The sequence below is a fragment of the Thamnophis sirtalis genome, unplaced genomic scaffold (assembly GCF_051295495.1).
Source record: "Thamnophis sirtalis isolate CommonGarterSnake01/CBP01778 unplaced genomic scaffold, rThaSir2_p1.2 scaffold_11, whole genome shotgun sequence".
Lineage (NCBI taxonomy): Eukaryota > Metazoa > Chordata > Lepidosauria > Squamata > Natricidae > Thamnophis > Thamnophis sirtalis.
In genome coordinates, this window is record NW_028261391.1 from 34,256,181 (window position 1) to 34,282,660 (window position 26,480).

The 26,480-nt window shown below is 38.2% G+C and overlaps 1 protein-coding gene across 1 annotated transcript in view; it reads right to left on the minus strand.

The window, feature by feature from the left end:
• The window catches only part of PXYLP1 (2-phosphoxylose phosphatase 1), a 49,930-nt gene that overhangs the window by 6,853 nt on the left and 16,597 nt on the right, over positions 1–26,480 (minus strand). Inside the window, exons 3-5 of the mRNA XM_087725495.1 lie at positions 19,552–19,713; positions 17,537–17,663; positions 61–200 (exon numbers count right to left, since the gene is read on the minus strand). Of these exons, the coding sequence (XP_087581621.1) occupies positions 61–200; positions 17,537–17,663; positions 19,552–19,713 (429 nt within the window). The remainder of the gene's footprint in view (positions 1–60; positions 201–17,536; positions 17,664–19,551; positions 19,714–26,480) is intronic.

A 26,480-nucleotide genomic window follows, 5' to 3' on the forward strand; every position in this document is an offset into this window, starting at 1 on the left:
ATTTTTTGGGGGGGTGGGGGGGGGTGGGAATGAAAATAAAAACCAGTTTTACATAGTTACCTGTCTGTGTAAGTTCTCCCATTTCACACAGAGAATGGCTTGGGTATCGAGGCAGGCTGTTCAAAGATCCATCCATTTGGGCTTCTGATCCTTTAGACATATGGCTAATAAAAGCTTCAAGCAAAGGATGGGAAGGCTTTCTAAAAGAGATTAACCAAAACAGCTATTTAAGGGTATAAAAGAAACTGTAAAGATTAATGTGTTCTAATTAAGAGACTTCAGAGAATTTCATGACAAAAGCATACTTTCTACTAAAAAAAAATACTCTTTATGAAAATGAAATACAGAACCATGTAGATGAACACCTGTGCACCTAAATAACTTTGATATTCATATTTTTTAATCTATTAATTTGTAGGGAATTTTAAAATACTTTAAAAAAGTAAACTTTATGTTATAAAATAAGAAAAGTTATATAGTTCTAGTGCTGTACATTCAAAAGTTAATTTTTTTAAAAAAATAATTTAATTTACATGTCATCTTATTTTAAAGTTTTGAAATTACAAGAAACACTTAAAACAAGTAGGTCTAGTGTTTAGTTTTTTATCTGAATTTTTAAAATACTTACTGTATACCACAAGGTGGTGCCAAACTGCTTTCATTTAACTTCAGATACTATTACACATAATTACAATTTAAATAAATCATTTACTTAACTAAAAAGTGGTTTCAGTTTTGCTTTATTACCATATTGGCCAAGAACTCATGTATATTGAACAACCATAAAATATAACCATGCAAAATGATTTAAACAATACTGAAATAAACATATACAGGTGAAACTCGAAAAATTAGGATATCGTGCAAAAGTTCATTTATTTCAGTAATGCAACTTAAAAGGTGAAACTAATATTTGAGATAGACTCGTTACATGCAAAGCAAGATAGTTCAAGCTATGATTTGTCATAATTGTGATAATTATGGCTTACAGCTCATGAAAACTTCAAATCCACAATCTCAGAAAATTAGAATATTACATGCAATCAATAAAACAAGGATTTTATTGTACATAGAACAATATCAGATCTCTAAAAAGTATATGCATGCATATGTACTCAGTACTTGGTTTGGGCCCCTTTTGCAACAATTACTGCCTCAATGTGGCATGACATGGAAGCTATCAGCCTGTGGCACTGCTGAGGTGTTATGGAAGACCAGGATGCTTCAATAGCGGCATTCAGCTCTTCTACATTGTTCGGTCTCATGTCTCTCATCTTTCTCTTGGCAATGCCCCATAGATTCTCTATGGGGTTCAGGTCAGGCGAGTTTTCTGGCCAATCAAGCACAGTAATCCCATGGTTATTGAACCAGGTTTTAGTGCTTTTGGCAGTATGGGCAGGTGCCAAGTCCTGATGGAAAATCAAGTCAGCATCCCCATAAAGATCGTCTGTGGAAGGAAGCATGAAGTGCTCCAAAATCTCCTGGTAGACTGCTGAGTTGACCCTGGATTTAATGAAGCACAGTGGACCAACACCAACAGATGACATAGCTCCCCAAATCATCACAGACTGTGGAAACTTCACACTGGACTTCAAGCATCTTACAGTTTGTGTCTCTCCAGTCATTCTCCATACTCTAGGTCCTTGGTTTCCAAATGAGATGCAAAAGTTGTTTCATCAGAAAAGAGGACTTTGGACCATTGAGCAACAGACCAGGTCTGTTTTTCTTTAGCCCAGGTAAGACGCTTCTGAAGTTGTTTGTTTTTCAGGAGTGGCTTGACAAGAGGAATACGACATTTGAAGCCCATGTCCAGGATCCGTCTGTGTGTGGTGGCTCTTGATGCACTGACTCCAGCCTCAGTCCACTCCTTGTGAAAGTCCCCAACACTTTTGAATGGCCTTTTCCTGACAATCCTCTCCAGGCTGCGGTCATCCCTGCTGCTTGTGCACCTTTTTCTTCCACACTTTTCCCTTCCACATAACTTTCTATTAATGTGCTTCGATACAGCACTTTGGGAACATACAACTTCTTTTGCAATTACCTTTTGAGGCTTTCTCTCCTTATGGAGGGTGTCAATGATGGTTTTCTGCACAACTGTCAGGTCAGCAGTCTTTCCCATGATTGTGATTCCTACTGAAACAGACTGAGAGACCATTTAAAGGCTCAGGAACCCTTTGCAGGTGTTATGACTTAATTAGCTGATTAGAGTGGGACACTTTGAGCCTAGAATATTGCACCTTTTCACAACATTCTAATTTTCTGAGATTGTGGATTTGGGGTTTTCATGAACTGTAAGCCATAATCATCAGAATTATGACAAATCACAGCTTGAACTATCTTGCTTTGCATGTAATGAGTCTATCTCATATATTAGTTTCACCTTTTAAGTTGCATTACTGAAATAAATGAACTTTTGCACGATATTCTAATTTTTTGATTTTCACCTGTATGTTAGCCTTATTAAAATGGTTTCTAGACGCTAAAGAAAAGTATTTTGCAAACATATATACCATATTGGGCTCCTGGCAACTAAAAATTAATATTTATAAAATGTGTCAGAGTTGCCAGGTATTTTCACTATTACCGGTTGGTTTAACCTTATTTAACATATATTTATTTATTTCATCTATAGGCCACCCAACTTTTAAATGCCTCTTTAGTTTTACAACTAAAAAACAAACCCAACCTATAAAAATATAAAGTAATATTATGCATTTAAGAATATATGCTCTAATGATTCATCGTCCCCCGACTGATATACGCAAAGCTTCTCTATGGATGAGCAATTTCTTAATGTTTATAAGATAGCTGATGGAAGAGCATTCAAGCAGGCTGGAAAAGGCCTGATGACACAGGTAGTCCTAAATTTGCAACCATTCATTTAATAATCATCCAAGGTTACAACAGCACTGAAAAAGTGACTTATGACTGTCCCCATGGTCATATGATCACAATTCAGGTGCTTGGCAATTGGCATGTATTTACAACAGTTAACAGTATCATGACATCAGATAATCACCATTTAAGACCTTCCCAGCTGGATTCACTTATGACTTCATGAGTCACAACCTCAGTGATTCACACAAATGATAAAAAGATCATAAAATCAGGTGTGACTTGTTCAACAACTGCTTCCCATAGAACAGAAGTTCAGACCCAATTGTGATTGTAAGTCAAAGACTACCTGCGTTTAGAATAACACACAGCTTTAGGTAAATTGCAGGGTAGTATCTTGAATGTTTGCTACTAGATCAATAAAACCTGATAGTTTGACCAGGTTCCTTTGTAATTCTATATCCCCAATCTACTACTTAGTCACCACTTTGATTTTATTGTTGAAGCAAGGATCTTGGAAACTATTCACAGGAAAGGCCACAGGTGTGCAATTTGTTTATAACATTTCTCCACTACTTGAATCTATAGTATACCTGTCTGAAACAATTACTAAGAAAAGCATCATAGTCATCAAGCTGAGCCTTAGCCAGTGAAAAATATTATTTGCCAGACTTCGGCTTCTATCCTAAGGAGAGAAGCTTCTAATCTCAGCAATATAGTGGAAAACACATCTGGATATCTACGAAAAGGCTATTTTAAAGCTACCGTATACGTAGTATAAGATGCACCAGAGTATAAGACGCAGCAAAGTTTTGAAGAGGAAAATAAAAAATAAGGTTTTGCCCTCTGCAATCCTCCCCAAAATGATATTTACAGTTTACACAGTTTACACTTTGTGTCCCACTGGCTAACAAGAATGGAACGTATGGGTTCAAACGGTGATTTGTCAGCGCCCGCAGGACAAGCAAAAGATCCCATGAAGGAAACCTGTGAATTACAGGCGGATGCAGATTGGCGGTGCCCTTGATGAAGCTTTTCACCCGACGATGCTGTGTCAACGATACCGATGAATGTCTCATCAAAATGGTAGCGAGAGCTGCAACCTGGCGACGAAGTGTACTGGGGGATAACCCTTTATCCAACCCTTACAGCAAAAAGTCTAGCAGTTGCGGAATGGTCACCAGGACGGTGTCTACATTATGTGCCCTGCACCAAGTAGCAAAGGCGGCCCAAGTGGCGTCGTAAATCCTAGTCGTGGATGGATGGTGCGGATGACCTTGTCTGAAAAATTGCCCTTCTTCAGGAGTTTCCCTCAAGTGCCTGACAGCCAGCTGGAGCCAACTGGGATTTGGATGAACTATTGCCCCCTGACTGAGGGAGAGAAGCTCCTGAGGTGTCTTCCATGGTCTGCAAATGGAAAGGCTGATCAAGTCCGCGTACCAGGATCTCTTGGGCCATGTCCGCCTGCCAGTGTGGAGCCACAGCAGATGGAGTGAAGTAACATTGGAAGCTAATGCCTGGGAGGCGTTGATGGAAGCATCAGCTGAATATTTGACAGGTGCGATTATTTTATTGAGATCATGCTTCCATCTTGAACCCTCCTTGGGAGGATTCAACTTCAACTGCTAAAGCCAAAACAATGAGGTCTTAGTAAAGAAGGATGCCGAGGTGGATGCCCTAATTGACCAGGCAGCCACCTGGTAGGTTTTCTGGCATGCCTTCTCCGCTTTCTTATCTTCGGCCTTAAGGCCTTCGAGAAGGTCAGTTAGTAGGGCAGAGTGGGAGGTTAGAGAAATAACCAGGGCATCTACCCATGACAGCTTCAATAAATCCTCTAGGTTGCTTTCAACCGAATAGAGGTTTTAATCAGCCCCACTGCAATTTGTTAGTAAACCAGGCTGCGCCCACTGGCGCTAAACAACGTTCATGAACAGCTCTGGTACAGGCACCAGTTCCTGCACAGGAACGTTCTCCTTGAAGAGCCACTCCTTCATATCCTGAGATCCATAGGTAGTTGCTGTTCCCTGGCTGGGAGTGCCTAATTCAGTGAAAGTCTTAGCTTTGCACAGGATTGATTTGAAAAGAGAGGAAGAGAACAAGTCAGTGAAGGCAGGTTTGTCAGGGGAAGGATTTTCATCCTCTGATAACTCCTTTTCCCCTATATCATCCTCCTCGAAGACAGATTCCTCTGTGGTGATGGAAGTGCCCAGAGAGGGGTCCCTGAGCCCAGTCCCATGGTTGGCCTTCTGGGGCAGTTTGGTAGAAGAACCTTTGAGAGCTGCGAGCCTCTTGTGGAAGCCAGCCTCAATGCCCCTTTCAATGGCCTGCTCTATGACCTTTTGCATTGCAGGAGACAGATCGGGCTCTTGAACTTCGGTGGATCCTTGCACCGCCTGCAACTCCTCTGTCCTGATGCCCTGAGGGCTCCTATTCTTCCTCATCAATGGAAAAAGCGAAGGGGCATAGCTCCTCCTGCAAGGAGGAGGATTCTGTGTAACCCAGGGAAGCTGCAGGAGAGGAGCCCTGGGATCCTTCATCCACCAGGGAAGGAGAAACGTCCCTTCGAAGAGAGGGATGGGTATGGGCCACCTGTGGATGTGGTAAGGGACTTGAACCCCGGGATTGGTGCCCAGAAGAAAGAGGCAGTCTCTTTCAAAGATTTTTTCCAAAGACCTATGCCTGCGGGCCTCAGCCTTAGACAAGGCCTTGCCCCCTCTGGGATTGGGTGTTCCCTTTCCCTTGGTGTCCTTACTGCCACCCTCCCTGTCAGGGGGCTGTGGCCTACTGCGTTTAGACGCGGATTCAATCTGCTTCTCTGGTGCTTTTAGATTACTGTCAGCCATGGTGTTAACAGGCAGCAGAATGGGAGGCGAACTTGCTTCTTGTGGCGGAAGGCGACTTCACAGATGAGCAGTAGGACATTGGCACCGGTGCGAGCTGCAAGCTCCGCTGCACCCTTCAGATAGTCCTACGGGACAGGAGTATGACCAGTGGGGCCAAAGATCTCCTAAGCCGCTCTGCGATGGTCTTCTGTGGGGAGGAGGCCTTGCCAGAGCCCTGAATGAAGGCTAAGCACTCCTCAGAGGCGATCTCCACTCTGTGAGGCAAAGTGCGGCAAATGGAAAACGGTCCGGCTGAAAAGCACGCGAAAAACCATTCCAACATGGCGGCCATGATCTTTGGGTAATGAGGGAGCTGTCAAAGGCAAGCAAAAGCCTCCGATGTCTCCGGTACAAACAGTCAATTGAATAGACAGCTGGGGGAAAGGAAGCCTCCTACCGCCCCCGCACCTGCCAGCAGCAGCTGGATAAGCACTCCAGCAACAGCAAGCTCTGCGGAGAAAAGCGGACCCGCAAAGCCCCGAAGTCTTCACATTCACTTTCAACACAAGAGAAGCAGGAAAGAAACTGCTAGCTAACTACAGAAAAAAAACAATTACAAAAATAACAAACTCTATACTAATTAAGAAGAATTCCAGTCTATTCGCACAAAAACTGAAGAACTCTCCAAAACATGTCTGAACTGGGCTGGACGGAGTTTTTAAACTGACCTCAATGAGGTCCTTGGGCGACTAGACTAAATTTAACCCTTGCTTGGACTCTCCAAACAGTGCACAGAAGAACAGGGCCATTCATTAAAAGGGGGGGGGGCATGGATAGCCTTTAGGAAGCTTATAGAGTTCTCCTGGGGGCTGGGGGGGGGGGTAAAATTGAGCAAAAAATGGGTCATTTTTTGCTCATTTCTGCCCTCCCCAGCCCCCAGCAGCTTTCTAAAAGCTTCCTACAAGCTATCCACGGCCATTTTGGTGAAGGGGGAGCAGGGTTTTGGGAGGCAAAAAATGCTGTATTCAGTGTATAAGACGCACCCAGATTTTCAGCCTCTTTTTTTGAGATAAGAGGTGCATCTTATACTCCGAAAAATACGGTAACTTGTTTTATCAGGCTGTTGGAAAGTGGCCCTAATTTTACCCCATAAAGAGTTGAGAAAATTTGAAGCAAAAAACTTAATTGCAACAGCAATATAGTTCATTCCTTTTTTCTAGGGGCATTTGAAAAAAAATCTGTCATAATTTTTGCGGTTATAAAGGAAACATTATTTAGTTGTCCTAAATTATGTGATCAACTGCTGACAAGCAAAGTTAATGGAGAAACCAGAATCAATTAACCACCATGTGACCAACTTATCAACTGCAGTGATTCATTTAACTGTGATAAGAAAGGTCGTAAAATGGGGCAAAAACATTACTTAACAAATGTCTCATTTAACAACAGAAAAATGGGATTCAATTGTGGTCGTAAGTCAAGGACTACCTGTATTTGAAATCAATGACTTCTCTGCTTGGTTGACTATATACTATTCCTCAAAAATAGAAATGAAACCAATCTAATGTAGTAGTCCAAATATATAAACCAAGTCCTGACTGATATTGCAGTCAGCAATATCAAAAGTTTCTAACAGATCCAGCAAGATTAACAGTCACATGATTTCCTATCTGTTAACAAAGTGATCCATACATGTAATCAAATTTCACTTTGTCTCCAAACTAGGTCTAAGAATAAAGAAACATTTTGCACTTCATATCAAGCTCCATCCAAGTAAAGTTGTAACTGCATTCTTAGCCAGAAAAATGTCAGAGATAATTTGAAACAAATAGGAATATAACAAACTTTATTTTCTTCTCATTGTTTATACACAACATTTCAGAATTTGTTATGCATTTGACTATAATTCATCGCTTGTAAGAATATTCTTCAATGTTCTTTATAAAATATCTGCTCACACAAATCATACTGCATAATCTGTATACTTTTGTATGAAGTACAATAAAACAACAAGAATTTACAACAAATTTTCTAAAAACTATATTAAAAACAACTGAAAAGGCTTTTTAATTTCCAATTAAATATTACATTAAAATGTATTTTTTTAAAAAACCTGAAGCTCTTTTAAGAAGCACTTCATTATTATGTATATCCTAAACACTAGCATTTACAATTCATGAAAAACCAGTACTGCTTTGGTTAGAAAGCATTCTGATTATGTCTCAATAAATCTAAGCTAATGCTAACATACATATAGTCATGAAAAACTACTCCTCAAAGGCAATATGTGGAAGCATTTGTACTTCAAGAAATTATTCCTGCACTCCCATATTCTAGAAGTTTCATTAGGCATGCTAGTATTCACAAGAAAAGAATAGAGTTGAAGAAATGCAAAGAAAGAAATGCAAAGCAGCTAAAAGTACATTCATTGGTTAATTACGTTTCCATTAAAAAAAAACATATTAAGAATCTTTCTTTTGAATGGCCAATTAACAGTATCCAGGCAACAGTGTGGAGATTGATGATGCTATCTACGCACAATGAGAAAAGTATTTTGTTAGTTTGCTTGAGCCTCCAGAAAGACTCTTCAGTTTTAAATTCCATAAAATAGGATAATGTGAAAGTTATTAAATATGCAATCTTACCCTTTAATTCATAAATATATAACTTGAGAGGTAACCAAAGTGCCCCTAAGTTGAATCTGACTTCTGACTCCTATTTATCCTATGTAGATAAATATATTCTGATGTATCGCCATCCTGATATATCATCGACCATGGTATCCTACTGCAACGACTCGAGGGGTTGGGAATGGGGGGCACCGTTTTACGGTGGTTCTCCTCCTACCTGTCGGATCGGTCGCAGTTTGTGTTGACAGGAGGGCAGAGATCGACCCCGAGGCGCGTCACTTGTGGGGTGCCCCAGGGGTCGGTTCTCTCACCCTTCCTGTTCAACATATATATGAAACCACTGGGTGAGATCATCTGTGGTTTTGGGGTACGGTATCATCAATATGCTGATGATACCCAACTTTTCATCTCTACCCCAAACCACCCAAACGATGCCCTCGACGTGATGTCCCGATGCCTGGAGGCAGTGCGGATCTGGATGGGGCGGAACAGGCTCAAGCTCAATCCCTCCAAGACGGAGTGGATGTGGTTTCCATCATCCCGATTTGTGCATCGTGTTCCATCGTTGATGATAGGGGGAGAAATTTTAGCCCCCTCAGAGAGGGCCCGCAATCTGGGCATCCTCCTGGATACGCGGCTTAGTTTAGAAGAACACCTGACGGCTGTGACCAGGGGGGCTTTTTACCAGGTTTGCCTGGTATGTCAGTTGCGCCCCTTTTTGGATCGGGATGTTTGTGCAGTCACTCATGCCCTTGTCCTTTCTTGTCTGGACTATTGTAACACTCTCTACATGGGGCTGCCCTTGAAGAGCACCCGGAAACTTCAATTGGTCCAGAATGCGGCTGCACGGGTTGTCATGGGGATACCCAGGTACTCCCATGTTACACTCCTTTTAGGCGGCCTGCACTGGTTGCCGGTTGTCTTCCGGGTGCGATTCAAGGTACTAATTATGACCTTTAAAGCGCTCCATGGCTTAGGCCCAGGGTACCTGCGAGACCACCTACTGCCATCGGTAGCCTCCCATCATCCAGTGCGATCCCACAGAGTTGGCCTCCTCAGGGTTCCATCAGCCAGACAGTGTCGACTGGTGACCCCCAGGGGGAGAGCCTTCTCTGTGGGAGCGCCTTACCTCTGGAATGAGCTGCCCCTGGAGCTTTGTATAATCCCCGACTTCCAGTCCTTCCGACGCGCCCTAAAAAGTTGGCTTTTCCAGCAAGCCAGACTGGCCTGAACAAAACAAATCAAAGTATTGATTATTGTTAATTTTAATTTTAATTCTTTTAAAAAAATGTGTCATTGTTAATTTTAATTGGGTTTGGGGATATCCTATTTAATTTCTTTTTAACTTTTGTAGTATGTGTTTCTTTTAATGTTGTATGCCGCCCTGAGTCCTTGGGAGAAAGGCGGCATATATATCGAATAAACCTCTAAACCTCTAACCTCTGATATATCTCCAGCAGAAATCTACAGATGTTCTGAAGTCATTCCAATTATCACTTTTATCCTCATATTCACTGGTCACCTGTCTTTCTATTTCTTACAATTTTGCCAAACACAAAGTTTGCTTTTTTTTTTTTTTTTGGTTCATAATTCTTTGCATTACATGTCCCCAGTTTGTGAAGTTCTGCTTTTTTGATGAAATCCTATTCTAGTCTTTATTTAAAACAGAATGGATTGACTGGTGTCTCTTGAAGTCCACTTGTTTTCTTAGTTATTATTTCCAAGGTCATAATCCAAAGGTATCTATCTTCGCTCTGTCTTTTCTTTCGTACTCACTGTTCAGTTTTTAAAGCCATTCATTACTGGCAAAAACAGTGTTTCAAGTATTCTGGCTGTGTTGTCATAGAAATAGATAACATGATCTTGTCTAAGTTCATTATTATTTTCCTCCCTAAAATTAAACTCCTTTTTACTTCTCTAGCATACTATGCATCTTCATTTATTTTTGAGGGTCAGAGAATAAAACTTTATATTATTTCAGTTCACTTCATCGCTGTCCATTGTTATCTGTGGTATTTAGCATTCTTACCAATTATGAATCTTTTTCTAATTTAAGAACTCCACAGATGTCTGTGTGCTTGAAGTCTTTGATCTATATGAGTTATATGTAACCTTGAAACTTCCAACAATTCTAGGCAGCACACAACTATCAAAACATGGTAATTACAATATATTTTTAAAAGGAAAATGAATAAAAGATTACAAGAACAACAAGCTAAATGAAATAAAATACTCTCCCTCTCTCTCTTCTCCTAGATGAACGTAATAACAAACCCAAAACCTATTGTCAGACCTTTTTCATTGCTCTACCAGGTGCTCCCAAAATGCATATCCCCCCAAATTCCTTAAATAATCTATCCACCCCCTGTACCAAACCTGGAGCTGTAATGTCTGCTGACTATCCTGTCCTTTTTCCTACAACATACATTAATTAAAAGTTGATATAGTCAATCCAACCAATGCTGCTCTGCAAACCAACTAAACCAGTGATAGCTAACCTTTTTCCCAAAAATGTGAGCGTGCGCATGCAATAGCACACAAGCATGCAGACACCCATAATGTAAAACATGCCCCCACATGCACGCACAATCCCCCCCATATGCATCGCACTGCTCACCTCCAAGCTAAACTTTCTATTTCCGCCGGGGAAGGGCGTTTTCGCACTGCCCAGGCTCCAGGAAAGCTTCTGGAGCTTGAGGAGGGCAACAAAGGGGCCCAATGGACCTACCGGAAGTTCAGAAATGATCCATTTCTGGCTTCCAGAGGGTCTCCGTTTTCACCTCCCCTGCTCCCAAGCCTCTGGAGCCTTGGGAAACATCCAGAAACAGATCATTTCTGAACTTCCGGTAGGCCCATTGGTCCGTTTTTCACCCTCCCCTGGCTCCAGAGGCTTTCTTGAAGCCTCGAAGGGCAAAAACAGCCTCCCCTGGCCCTCTAAAAGGCTGAAAATCAGCTGGCCGGCACACGCATGTGCGCTGGAGCTGACAGTTCACGTGCCAGTAGATATGGCTTCATGTGCCACCTGTGGCATGCATGCCATAGGTTTGCCATCACGGAACTAGACCATTTAATCAGTATCCACTAGGAGCACACTTCCATCATAAAATCAGGAATTTTCTGCCCAGTAAACTTTATCCCACAAAAGCTCCTCATATTCCAGGAGAGAGTTAAGCTTTTCCCTTTCCTCATTTTATGCTTCTCATCCACTTGTTAGTCAAATCCTCGCTGAATTCATCCACAGGACTGTCAAGTGTTTATCACACAAGGTTTTCCACCTTGAAAAAAAAATTCTCAGAATCTTGGAAATTACTAGTTACTGTATAACGAATTATTGGTGATAGTGGACTGAATTAGGAAAAGTAGACACAATTTCTAAATAATTAATAACCAGTGAATGCAATCCAAACCCTAGGAATTTTACTTTCTCTCTCTCTTTTTTTTTTTTGTGCCTTTCCGCTTCCCCCAACATTGGCAATGATAAAGGAAGTTGCTGTCTTCTTCTGGTTTCCTTTCTCAGCTTATTCTATTCTCACCAACTCCAAAACTTTCTCTTCCATGTTGATGGAGAAAGTAGAGTAAAAGAAGTCATATACAATATATAAATGGCAAAAATAAGAGCAAGCATACTATCTAAAGTTGGGGAAACTGATGTATGTACACCCATAAGTTAGCATAGAGCTTGTGGAAAAAAAAATTTTAAAAGGGAAAATGGTTGTTTCTACCTACTTTGTTAAATGAAAATGACAATCTGTTATGTAAGGAGAAACTCTTCGGAGTGTAATGTATTTAAGAAATGTGTATGGTAGGACTTCCTGGGGGCGTGGCCTGTTGCCGAGGAGGGCTCCACCGAGCTCCTCAGAGATCTGGTTTGTATATCTAAATAAGATCATAGATAGCACCCCTTTTTGGCTAAGAAAGGGGCAGGGAGTAGCTCCGTAGACTAGGGTCTATTCGTAAGCCACAGCCTTTTTCTTTTTTTTTTGGCTGTGGAAAGAGATTAGATCCAGCCGGAGCGGAGCTTTTATCTCCAGCCAGTTCTTCTCAGCTGCCTTTTTTTTTTTTGGCAGCCCCAGACAGGCTAGCCCCCCCCCCCCAGGACAAAACAAAGTTTTTTCAAGCTAGAATTGATACGGGAGGGTCCCACCCCTGTGAGATTTATGCTTTTATTACTATCTTAAATACCAGCACCATTCGTCTTAGAGACTTCTTTGTCTAAATAGACCTCAAAATGGCGATTTCTCTCCGTGGATGATTGATACTGGATGTACTTAGCCGGTTTTATCTTCCTGCAGACCGCTCCTTAACAAAATAAACTCTTCTTCTTTGGAAATAGAGGGGAGCGAAGCGCTGCTTACTTGTTTATTTATTATGGCACCCAGGTCAAAGAAGCGTCTTGCTACAAATGTGTCTAAAGAATTTAAAGAATTTTTACTGGAAACACAGCCTTTGTCTCCTATGCCCTCTACTGGAGAATTTTTAACACAGGAATATCTCTTTAAAATGTTTAATGCCTTTAAGCAAGAAATTAAGGAATTTGTATTGGAACTATATGATGATTTAAAATCTAAAGTTAATGAAATGAAGGCGAATACGTTTGCAGCCGTGTCTGCCCTGTCAGATTACTCTGCTGAAATAGAGAACAAATTGGAAAGTCTGGAGAAGGCTAATTTTAATTTGACTACCAATATTCAAATTTTACAACAAAAAATTAGAGATAACGAAGAACAGCTTATGATGATAAATTTTAATAGGAAGGCATTTGCAATAAGAGTCAGAGGATTCCGTGAAAAGGAGCAAGAGAATTTGAAACAGACCTTTGCTGAAGCCTTCAGCCATGCGCTGGGGAGCCCGGGACTTAACTTTGATTGGCAGATTCGGAAAATCTATCGCCAGAACTCATTGATAGCGGAACAGCGACAGCTCCCGAGGGACATAATTATACATTTCTCTACAAAAGAATCTAGAAATGCGATTGTGCAAAAGTTTCATAATAACAGTTTCCGAGTTGACGGCCAGGACCTGATTGTTTTCAAAGATATTCCTTTTCAGATGCTGAAAGCAAGAAGGGACTACACCTTTTTAACTAAGGAGCTTAGGAGTCAACAGATTCGATACAGATGGGAGGCCCCTGCCGGTATCACGGTTACATTTGAGAATCAAAGATTTCGTCTTAACTCTGTTTCGGAGGCTCAAGATTTCTATTGTAGGATTCTGAAGGCGGGACTTCCTGACGCGCTTGGAAGAGAGGAGAGACAAGCGGAAGGAGAAGGCAAGCGGCTGGCCATGTGGCTGCAAGATGGAGGGGGTAGCCCCTCCTCCCTCGGAGAAGCAGAAAAACGGAGATCGAGAATTTAGACATTTCAAAATGCTTGCTAAAGTTGAGGACTGAATGGGGGTTTGAGACCTCTCTCCGGTAGAAAAAGCGGACTAATTTTTATCAGAAGGGAAAGCTGGGTGAAACTACTTTGAGCTAGATTCTAAATTAACGTTAGCATAAATTTGATAGAGGTAAACATCAGACAAGCAAGGGATGAGGGTAAAATTTACGTTGTTTAAAGCTTATTAGAACAGAAAGCCGGTTGGGATTATCTTAAGATAAGTGTAAAAAGAATGCGGAATGATTTATGTTGTTTAAACTTTGTTAGAAGGGACTACTTTAAAATAGAAGGTTAACTGACTCTTGCTGAAAGTATTATTTGAATATGTGGAATGATCCATGCTATTTAACTTTTATTTGAAGGGAAAGTTGGTTGAAATCGCTCTGAGTTACATTTTAAACAAATGCTAGTATAAATTTGATAGTGGTAAATATCAGACAAGTAAGGGATGAGGGTAAAATGCATGTGGAATGAACTACGTTATTTAAATCCTATTAGAAGAGGAAGTCGGTTGGAATTATCTTAAGATAGAAATTGATTCCTGTGTAAAGTAATATTTGATCTACGCTGCTTAATTTTACTAAGAAGGGGAAGCTTGGCTAGATTATTTTGAATTACTGTTTGAAAAGGGGGTAAAGAAAGATCATTTACGCTGTTTAAATTTTACTAGAAGGGAAAGTTTGATTACTTGTCTGTAAAGTTATATTTGAATATATGGCATGAACCACGTTGCTTAAATTTTATCGGAAGGGATCATGAGGTTTAGGAAGAGGAACGGGAGAATCTACAGAAGGTTGGGGTAAATAGCAAAGAAGTAAGAGACGAGAATAAAATATAGATAGAATGATTTATACTATTTAAGCATAGATAAAGATGGGGGGCTGAGATCAACACAAAGAGTGGTTTCTTTTTTTTTCTTTTTTTTCTTTTTTTTCTTTTCTCTTTTCTTTTCTCCCTTTTTTTTTCTTTCTCTGTTTTTTTTTTCTTTTGATATATTACTTTTATTTTTTAATCCATATGTATACAAGATATTTTAGACAGAAGGTAGTGCCAGGTGTGGGCCCTGGGAAGTCGGGAGGATTAGGGATGGGGATTTGTGGGGTGGGGGGGTGTTAACATAGTCTTAATAAGAACAAGAATGTATTTATATATGGTGGTTCCTTTTTTTTTCTTTTTTCTTTTTTTTTTCTTTTTTTCCTTGGTTCATTTTACTTTTATCAGATCAAACAACACTCGAATAAAGGCATACACCAAGGAGGGAGGTAGAGGGAAAGAAGAGGGAGGAGTAAGGAAGGAGTAAGGGGAATGTAAGGAGGGTGTCCGGGGAGTAAGGGGAGAAGGAAGGTTTGAGGGGAAAGGGAAGTAGGAGGGGAGTGTTAGAGGGAGAAAGGAAAGTTGGAGGGGGTAGATGGGGTGTATGGAGGATGGAAGGGTTAGGTGGGGTTGTGAATGATGAGTTGTGTTTCCTTTTTATTTGTTCGTTTTATTCCCTTTTTCTTTTTTTTTCTTTTCTTATAGTAAATACCCTGTATATAAATGATTGCAAATGGAATGTGAAAATTGAATAAAATATATTTAAAAAAAAAAAAAGAAATGTGTATGGTATAAAACATGAGATAAGGTCAAGAACAAATGGTGCTGAATTAATGTGGACTGACTGCAAATATGACTAAAACAAAACAAAACTGTAAGTGGTCGGCACATACATAGAATAAAGATCAAATTAAAAACAAATAAAAATAAGTAAAGGGTTAAAAGCAAGTCATTTGCTGTTGTACAGGAAAGCCTCAAAAAAGTGGGATATAAATGAATACATGAAGCAGTGTATAGATATAGTGACTGAAAGGATATCATGCAAGGGACAAAGTAAATGTTGTAGATTTCTATCCCTTTTTTCTGCTTTGCATAACATAGCTTATTCTGCATGATAAGCATATAAGTATGAATGAAAAAAGGTTAATGAATGAACAAAGAAAACACTGCCAAAATATCCAAACTCACTTAACATACAATACTTTTAGAATGGCTAAATGTTTCATAAACCACAGGTTACATGGACAGCACTCATCTAATCTTGCACAACTGCACTGTCAGAATAGCAACTGCATGGGGATAACAGCTAAATTAGGGGATATAAACTCAATCTTGTTTTGTAACTAGCTTTACATAGAACAAAAGAATTTTGTATAAATAATAGCTACAGTTTAAGTCTCTACAGTGTGGTTTGCTGCTTTGGCTTTGTTACTTTTCAACTTCATAGAAGAATTAAAATAGTGATTTAATCAATATTATCAAAGAATGCCTTTGACAACTTTGGACTTTTTTCTAGTACTATTGTACCAGATATTTTTAGAACTATAGTTGTCATGTCCTATAAAATGTCCAAATGGCTTTGAATTATCTCTCTTTAATTAATATTTCATTCCCTAAAGTAAGTTCATTAAAAATCCAATCAGTGCAATTAACAACTTATTCATCACTTATCTTATTACAAAATGTAATTGCTTACTAGAGCCAATTCAATTTACTTCTATTCAAGGCTATTCTAGAAAAATGCATTATGCATGACTCACTTCAGCACAGTAGCGTTCTATTTGAGAAAATGTGTTTATCACAAAAGGTTACTGAGTTCTGGTTCTCTGTTAAATGATTTTAGTTTACAATTGTATGGAAAAGTTGAGATGCTTGTGAATTCTGACTCATTGATTGAAACAGAAGGGACAGAAACAGACACAATATTTATATGTTACAGAGTTAAACACAACATTCTTCAAATTTTAATGCATTCTATTTATGAACAGTTATTTATAGATTCAAGGTAAGAAAACAGTATAAATATGTCAGGTGCAATGTTTGGGCTTTCTTTCAATCAGTACTTGGTATTATCTCCTTTGACATAAATAATAGCTTCTATTATCAGATAAGAATATTTATATTCTTGCCTTTGTAATTATTTTCCCACTCTTCCTTGCAGAATCCTTCTAGTTTGGAAATAATCTTAGTTTATTTGCAATTGTCATTCTGCTGAAATATCCAGCTTCTTTATAACTTGAAATGAATATTTTTCTACAGAATTGGCATAATATACTACCTTAAAAATGAAAAAGTCTAGTAAAATGGATGAGTAAACGAATGATTAAATGATTGGCTTTTATCTCTTAAAACAACCTTTTTACTTTTTTAATTTTTACTTTTTAATGTGTTATTCTTCATCAACTTCTCTTATATTCACTCTTATATTCAATGTAATAATGCAACCTCTTTTAACCATTTATGAAAATCTAAGATGTTGCAATTGATAATACAGATATTTTTTTTCTTTTCCTCTTCAGTACTGCATCTTTAAATTGTAAGCCTAATTGTAAGCTCATCTCTACTTATGTATAAAATAACTAGAATATAAAACCAGTATAATATGATTAAGTACTAACAAATCATCCGCTCAACAACACGTGCTTTTAGCGCTGATTGGAGGAAAACCAGAAAAGCAGCTTTCTGCTTTCCAATCAGCTGAAATTCCAGTGCTTTCAGTAAAGGATTAAAATGTTTTCTACAGCTGTGAGTCACCTCTGTTAAAAATTCTACCAATTTTGGAGTAAGTGGCAGAAAAGAGATTAATGACAGAAAGCGAAAGGAAGATAAGAATATAAGATTATCAATATTGTGTAAATAAAAGTCTAGTATTGTGTGAACAAATATGCAGAACACTATAGAGGTGAAGCATGAAAGAATCCTTTTAGAAAAAGTTTGTAGGTCTGAGCTTTGATGACATTCTATTAAAAATTATTATGAATTTTGATCAGGGACTAACATTATTTGTGCAGAAATAAAATATAAAAAGCATTAATATACGGTAATACCGAAATGTTACCTGTTAGGCATTAATGTACAGTCAATGTCTGGCCGTTTTGTTCTGGGAATGGCATACAGAGGATATCGGTCTCCATGGCGAATTAGTACATGAACAGATATCAGTTTAAAATAGTGAGGTCCATGACCTATAAGAAAAAGAGCAAGAATAGACTCATAATGGGGAACCCTTTTAGAATTCCAATTGCACTCCAAAAATTTATAATACATTTACACCTTTAGTTAAACATACAACATTGGCACTGAACAATTGAAACAGTTGAGATCGTTTTCCACAAAAGGTGACTAAAGGTGGATTATAAAACTCTTTGTGTGAGAGACATATTGCAAACAAGGGAGATGAAATGACTCAGTAGGTATTTAAGCTAGATCAAGAACTCTCCAAATAAACTCTTCTGAGTAGGTTTGACAGTATGATAGAGAAATAACTGCTGCACTCTTATACTCACTCACTGGATACAATTCGCTCTAAGTTCAGTCAGTAGGATTTGGAACCTTTTTTTAACTTTTTTTAGCCATTTCATGAACATGAACTGGCATCCTTCTTTTGCTGCCAAGTCCCCATAATATTGCCTTCATCTTTTTCCCAACCTATTCCTCAGTTTTACTTAGCATTTTCCTCCTATGGCAGCCAACAAGCTGCCATAGGAGGAAAGGGCCATTCAGTCCCGAATACAAGAAAGTTATTTCAAACGAGGTTCTCCCCCTAAAATGATCAGGTCTCCAAACTGATCCCAAATAGCAGTTGACAAGCATGTGTAGTGGGGAGATATAAGAATTTTATTTATATATGGGTTATAATATGAAAATAATGATCTGTATTAGATGATTATATATAGAATAGGAATTGCTCATGGTTTGGCATATTTATGCTTTAATTTTTTTCTGTTGCATTTATTTTCACTTATTTCTTTAAACATCTGTTATTGTTCTTGTTTGTTTTTTTTGGATAATGTTTTAATTCTTGTGTTTTATTTCTTTTGCTTTTCTTATTATTATTTTAAAAGCAATAAAACTATTTTTTTTAAGTATTTGTGGTGGTGCTGTGTATGGTGAAGGAGAGAGAGAACCTTTTTCTCTGTGGTTTCAAGCACAATGACTCCAGGATGCCTGTCAGCTTCATCAACTTTGATTATCATATAAAAAGCAGCTAATAAGGGTACTGGGTATTGAAATAGCATGCATTTCATGCAAGCCCTACTTATATTCTTTCTGTCAGCTGCGCTTCAGAGTGTCAATAATTTGGGCTGATGCAGGTCATTGCTCTGCATGAAAAGCTCCTTTTCCCTGCCATCTTCTTTCTTTTGCACCAGACAGCTGGTGCCCGGGAAAAGAGAGGGGGATGGGTGAAAGGAGGAGGGGGTGAATTCTGACAAGCCAATGGACAGAGCTATTGATTGGTTGCCTGGTGATACTGAGAAGATCCTCTGGCTGTAAGACAGAACAGAGGTAATTGGTAGTGATGATGGGGCAGCAAAATGTATACCCATTTTACTTTTCGGCTGGACCAGACATTTTAACTGATTTAGGGGGGGAAACCCTGCTTCGAACACAGGGAACAACAATGGAAAAGTTTTGGAGTAATCAAATAGGAAATCAAATAACCTACTTCCCATGACTGCATGGAACATCTGTATGAGGTACAGATCTAATGGAAACTACTGCTGTACTACGTATAAATAATAGTGCTAATTGGGCTATTTTTAAAAAAATCCATTTTCTAATTCTTGCAGCTCAGATTCAGAAGCTGCATGCTTTTCTATAAAAACCATTCATTCTACTTAAAGCCTCTAAGGATTTTAAATGCAAAGCATGACTAGATCAGTCCTGTGGGGGAGGGACAAAATTATATTTGAGCAGCTGTTCCAGTTTAAGCTAGTAGGTAATGTCTTTACTTTTATGTTAAATGCTGCTTTCTGTTTGGAATTTGAGAGCATTCTATTAGCAAGGTTTCAGAACTGCAATAGAATTAAGCAAATAAATGTGAAGAGCAATCAATAACAAAATTGCAGTTACCTTCCATACTGCGTTCAGAGATGCTGGGAACATTACAATAAAACTGGGCTTCATAAATAGGATCAATAGCAGGTGGCTCTGTTAGTGGATTAGGCATTATTCTCTTTCGATTCTTGGAATGCAGACCATCATCTTTAATTGGCTTAACAGGAATCAAATGTACTAAAATATAAATAACCAACATCAATTGATAGTGATTAGTCTAATGCTAAATTATTTATTTGCATAATTCAAAATTCAAAATGCATAAATAAATATGGAATAAATATGGAAATAGGAAATAGACTTCCATAATTTTCTTATACTAGACTTCTGGTATAAAATCTATTTCTACATCACATTAATTAATGATTTCTTAGTAGGTGGTATGTAATATAATTATACAGTTTCCCCAAAAATATGACAGGGTCTTATATTTTTTTGATCCATGAAATATGGCCTTGGCCTTATTAAAGGAGAAGGCTTACTATTTTTGGGTTGCTGGGTGGCTGTTCCCTTTTGACCGGGGTCCCGAAGAGCCAGGCACAGCCTCAGGGTCGGATGGCCATGTTGCACTGTCGTAGCAGCAACACAGCAGCCATGAGGTGGCCATGTTTGTGAGCAGCCGCCCGACAACCCCCCTTTCCAGCCGGGGACAGTGCCGCTGACCGATCTAGCGGTACCCGGAAGGCACCAAGCAATGCGAGCGCCTGTTTACCGCTTTCCGCCTCCTGCGGCTCAGCGCCTTTGGAATGCTCCTAGTCAATGGGGCTCTGCATGGCTGGAGAGGCTTTTCCGCTCCCCACTCGCACGACTCGCAGGCTCATGATGCCCTTGACTAACTCTACAGTACCTGCAGAGCCAGGGCATCTTCGCTGCTTGGGGTTTGTTTGTTTTTTTGGCTTTCAAAACATGGCGGATGGATGCCGCTTTGGAAGTATGCTCTATGGTTGTATGCTCTGCAGCCCACAACCATGCAGCCCACAACTCTCTCCAGCCATGCAGAGCCCCATTCACTCTAGGAGCATTCGGAAGGTGCCCAGCTGCAGGAGGCGGAGAGCGGCAAAAAGGCACTCGCGTTGCTTGGTGCCTTCTGGGTACCACTAGATCGGTCAGCGGCACTGTGCTCGGCTGGAAAGGGGGGTTGCTGGGTGGCTGCTTGCGAGCATGGCCCCCTCATGGCTGCTGTGTTGCTGCTGCGACATTGCAACACAACCATTCGACCCTGAAGCTGGGCCCAGGTCTTCAGGAGCCTGGTCGTAAGGGAGCAGCCGCCCGGCAACCCCCACTTCAGCTGGGCACAGCACTGCTGACCAACCTAGCGATACTCCGAAAACACCAAGCACCATGAGTGCCTTTGCCCCCACCTCATTCCCACGGCTTGGCGCCTTCAGGATACCACTAGGTAGGCGAGCGGTGCTCTGCCTGGCTGGAGGGGGTGATTGTATAGGGGGCTTATTTTCAGGGGTGGACTTATATTTTTGCCCACGAAAAAAATGTGGCAAGGCTTTAGTTTCAGGACAGGTTGTATTTTCAGTGATACATGGTATAATTTTGCTGATGGAATGGTATTCATTAGTAAAACAATTTCTATCTTTTCATTATGCATTGCTTTGATCTTTATAACAGATGCAGACAGTGTAAGAGAAATAGTATCCAAACAAAATCCTGTTGACAAAAGGAACCAGTAAAATAAAATCACAAGGTTTTAATTAAAAGCATAAGCAATAAATAAATTGTTTAGGGCTCTAATATTGCTATTTTATGTAGAGTGAATTATGTTTTCTTAGAAAATATAGTTTTCAATGACAATCCATGTCAGCTTCCTTAAATATGTTTAAATACTGCCTAAAAAAGAAAATCCTTTGAAATAAATGTTTTTTCCAGGATTATCTTTACTACCTACAGCATATTCTATATACAACATAATATGAAGTAAGATAAATATGCCCATCTCCTAGTTTAGCCTAATAAATATTCTTCTTTGAGTAACTATTACTACTGAAAACAGCATTTTGTCATAGATTTTATATTTATCCTATTTTTGCCCACTTTACATGATTATGCATCCAATATGTGTACTACTGCTTTCAGTATAATCACTTTTGGAAAACAAAAGGAACAATATAAAATAAAGATAGAATCTCTTGAATTGTACTATATCTGTTCATCTTTTTTATCCATTCAGAAGGCTCATTTTTGTTTTAATTAAGAATACAGTTATTAGAATAGCAAATACTATTAATACTAAAATAACTAAAAGGAAGATACAGAGGAAAAATAATAAATATTTACCCCAAAAAATCAGACATGGAAGCAAATCCATTCTTTTTTTTCTTTCAACTTTTAAACGTTGACTGTATTTTTTTCTGAATATCAGCCTTAAACACAGTAGGTCCTTTCAGTATTGCACAACCAAACTATTTGAAAGCACTTTTACAAACTCAAGAAACCACATAGCAAACTTTCTTTAAAGGATCCATGGTAAATTTTCATTGGCTTTCAAGATAAAATAGATATACTAGAAAAGTTCTGCCAAGAATGAAAAAATAAATGTTAACTCATTCATCAGCAGTTATTTAGAAAAAGTGATGCTAAAATATTTTCCAACAGGATTATTCTCTTATGTGTAAACAGAGAAAAAAAGTGTACTGTTTGGCTCTAATTCTGGACTACCTCTTTTGCTAAGCTATGAAATTGAGCAATGTCACAGAAAGGCATGCTCAGACTATTATACTGAGCATGATGATGAGTATAGGAAATTTTCTGGAATGAACTATGTGGAAATGTAGTCTGCTGTTTCCCAATCTGGCATCATATATTAGATGTATTTGATTGGGGTAAATCAGCTTTTCCCAAACTCGTACTTTTCATGTTTGGAAGGTACAACGTTGGGGAATAGTGGGCTAAAAAGGGGGTACTCCCTTTTTGACTACTCAGCTCACTGAATCATTGCTCATATTCTTTCCATAAATCTGATAGAAATGAACATGGGCATTTGGAAAAGTAGCATTGTTTCTAACAGGAGACAATATCTTAAGAATTACCTAAATTGTTACTGAGTGGTTCTTTAAGTACATGTCAAATTTCCGTTACTTCCATTATCCTATGAAGAAGAAAAAGTGCCATAGAAAGAACAGACTAAGTGCAACAGAAGAGATAAGGAACAAGACAAATTATGCAATAACTGATATAGCATGAGAAGAAAAAGCTTTGGAAATATAACAGAGGCAGGCAAACATGGTATATTTATGCATTCTAACATCTGCACTCAAATTTCACAGATTTTTTTTTTACAGTAAAAAAAATCCAGGAAATCTATTATTGCTTATTTCAAAATGTGTTTCTTGAGTTATCAAAGTCTCCCCCCCCCCCCCAGATTAAAATAAGGTATTGTTGTTATATTTCATATTAAATCTATTCATGGAAATATAAAAATCCACAAGCAGGACTCTCAATCCTCAACATGTATTAACAAGAAAACTAACAAACAACAGAAAACTCCAAATCACATTCCAGCCATTCCTTTTAATAACCTCTATAACATTTGTCCTAGGGTCTACGTTGATTGTACATTATACAATGATACCAGTTAACAATCACAGGGTTTCACGTTTAAAATTGTCCTTTTCAATGAACTTATGTCTGTACCAGTGAAATTGACTAGTAAGATTGAAAAATAATTATATAGCTCTAAGTCTAAGACTCTCATTAAACATTTGAAAAGCTTAAAAATGATGAATCTACTGCAACAATATTAGTAAACTGGAATATTTTGTACTTTGAGAACTAATATTATTTTCCTGTTTACCCTGGTGCAAGAAAAGAGTACTAGTTCTTGATTAAATTGGATTCAAAAACCCTTCAAACCACTGGCTTTTAAGACTGAATTATTACCTATTGGACCACAGCTGTGTTTCATTTATGAGTACAACAGTAAGTATTGATTTTAGTCTGCGAACAGAGGTGTCTGAAATGGCCTAAGGTAAACAGCATTAAGGTTTGACTTTTAAAGGCCTTCAACTATAACATATTTGGCAGTGTTTCCAAAGAAACAATACCTGTAACCTTGTCATCTGTTGTCTTAGGGTGATCTTTCTCCCTTGGGAAAAGAACTTGTCACTATGAACTCCTCAAGGGAATATGCCCACACTGTATGTGCACACACCTCACATTCCTTCCAGAATAAGAAATGTTATGTAGAGCACAAAAAGAAATAAGAAATAGTAAGCTAAAGAAAAGGAAACATAGCTATATCTAGTTTACAACGACACTATTAATACCTTTCTAGCCTTGAAAATCTTTACTTCCTCTACATCCCATATATTCAAAAACTGCTTTTGTGTCCTTTAAAATTCTCATCTTTGCCTTTGAGAATTGAATCTCGATCAAATCACATCTTTCTAGGTTGGTTCCGACTTACTCACTTTGCCTTCATGTATTAGTTTTGTTATTTGTCCTCTTTAATTTTCTCTATATAATCAAAGTACCTCAATGCTATCAAAGCTTTCAGAAAATCCAAACAAATAATTATAGTAACAAAGTGTCTGTTTCAGTACTAATAATGTTTCTTCAGATTTATTTTTTCCTCTATGAACATCATCATACCACCTAGATTACAATGGCTCCTAAACCTAAATTAGTATATAATCTTTCACCTGAATAATGACAAAAAGTTCCTTTATACGCCTTTTGTCAAGAGCTTAATTTTGTCCTGAACAGATGCTTTATATTATGAGGAATGCATGATGGTATATACATGAAGAAATCTAAACATTTATTCAAAAGTTAAATAATTCCATTCTTTGTGGACAAAAAAAAATCACCCCAGACATTAAAACAATCCAAATGATTTAATCACACCCTCTCCCCCCGTCTCCCTCTCTCTCGCACAGACAGATACACATACACACAAAAGTCATAGGTAACAATATTTGAGTTTATATACTTATTTTGTGCATAACTCTTACGTTTGCAAGGATGGCACGTATTTTACAATAACTTAAAAGCACATATATACATTACAACTCAATCATGCTATCTTATCTAATACAGGCTTCTTAAAATTAATATGTAATGGACATTTAAACAAAAGACTATTAATTTTTTTAATAGATAAGTATCAGCTGAACTAATTCATAAATTAACATTCCCAAAAGAATAGCCCATGTTATAAGAATATTTTGCTATGAGTAAAAGTTATTGCTACCCTGTTTCCCTGAAAATAAGACTTCCCCGGATAAATAAGCCCAATTGGGCTTTTGAGCGCATGGACTAAAATAAGCCCTCTCCCGAAAATAAGCCCTCCCTGAAAATATTGCAACACAGCAGCAGCCATGAGGTGATCACGCTCGCCCACCTCCTGAACTTAAAAAATAATAAGACCTCCCCTAAAATAAATGGATCAAAAAAAATAAAATAAGAGCCTGTCTTATTTTTGGGAAAACAGGGTAGTTATTCTGAAACACTACTTTCCTCTTGTCTTGAAGAGAGCTCTGCAATATGCCACTTGACATTTTAATCCAGTTTAATAGAAGTCACTAAAGTATATTTGTTTGGTACAATGGTAAAATCACGTGCATATCCTTATAATATTTGCATGTATACAACCCACATTTTACCATCTTCACTATACCCTTTTATATGGTTCATTGAACAGTACTTTATCAAAAGGAGACCCAATTCTTTTGAACAACTTTTCCTTGATAAATTCATGCTGGCTTCTGCCAAACAATGCATTCTTTACTAAATGCTCACAAACCACCCGCTTAATAGCCTGTACTAGAAGTTTGCAAAGGACTGATACTAAGCTGACATCTGTTTTTTATCCAGGTCCTTTTTTATTCTCCTCTTTTTGAAGATAGGAACATGCACCCTACACCAATCATTTGGCACTATATGGTTTCTCAAAGCACTCCACAATGGTATCTATTAGTTTCTTCAAGGTCTTCAGACATTTCTGAAACCTTAAATTTATTCATGGTAGTAAGACTCTCCTCACCATGTATTCACTTGGGTTACCACTCCCTCTTTCTTCAGCTGAGCTTTTCTCTGTCACTATCTTATTATTTTCTCCAAGAAGCAAACCCATGTCTTCATCATCCCCACCTACCCATCCCCACCTACCCATCATTATTAATACGATAGCCAAAATAAGCTCTCTTTTTTGCATTTACTTTCTTTTGTTGCGCTTCTGTTTTGCCAACTTTCTACGGATATTAGCTATAGATTTTTACATGTAGAATTTTTTATGTATCGTGCACATTGAAATTAGGTCTCCATTTTTGTTTATTCAAATTTTCCATTTTGTGTACTTTGAAGCACAAACTGATGTGTTATGTAGAGAACAAAAAGAAATAAGAAATAGTAAGCTAAAGAAAAGGAAACATAGCTATATCTAGTTTACAACGACACTATTAATAACTTTCTAACCTTGAAAATCTTTACTTCGTCTACATCCCATATATTTATAAACTGCTTTTGTGTCCTTTAAAACTCTCATCTTTGCCTTTGAGAATTGAATCTCGATCAAATCACAACTTTCTAGGTTGGTTCAGACTTACTCACTTTTCCTTCATGTATTAGTTTTGTTATTTGTCCTCTTTAATTTTCTCTATATAATCAAAGTACCTCAATGCTATCAAAGCTTTCAAACAAATAATTATAGTAACGAAGTGTCTGTTTCGGTACTAATAATGTTTCTTCAGATTTATTTTTTCCTCTATGAACATCATCATACACCTAGATTACAACGGCTCCTAAACCTAAAATAGTATATAATCTTTCATCTGAATAATGACAAAAAGCTCCTTTCTTTATACGTTTATAAGTCGACTTTTGTCAAGAGATTCTTCCAAAGTTTCCAACTGTTTAGCCTCTTCAATCTGATCCACCTGATTGATTAAGATTAGGCCTAGAAAAGCTTTGTGTCTACTTCAATATTTTGGAAA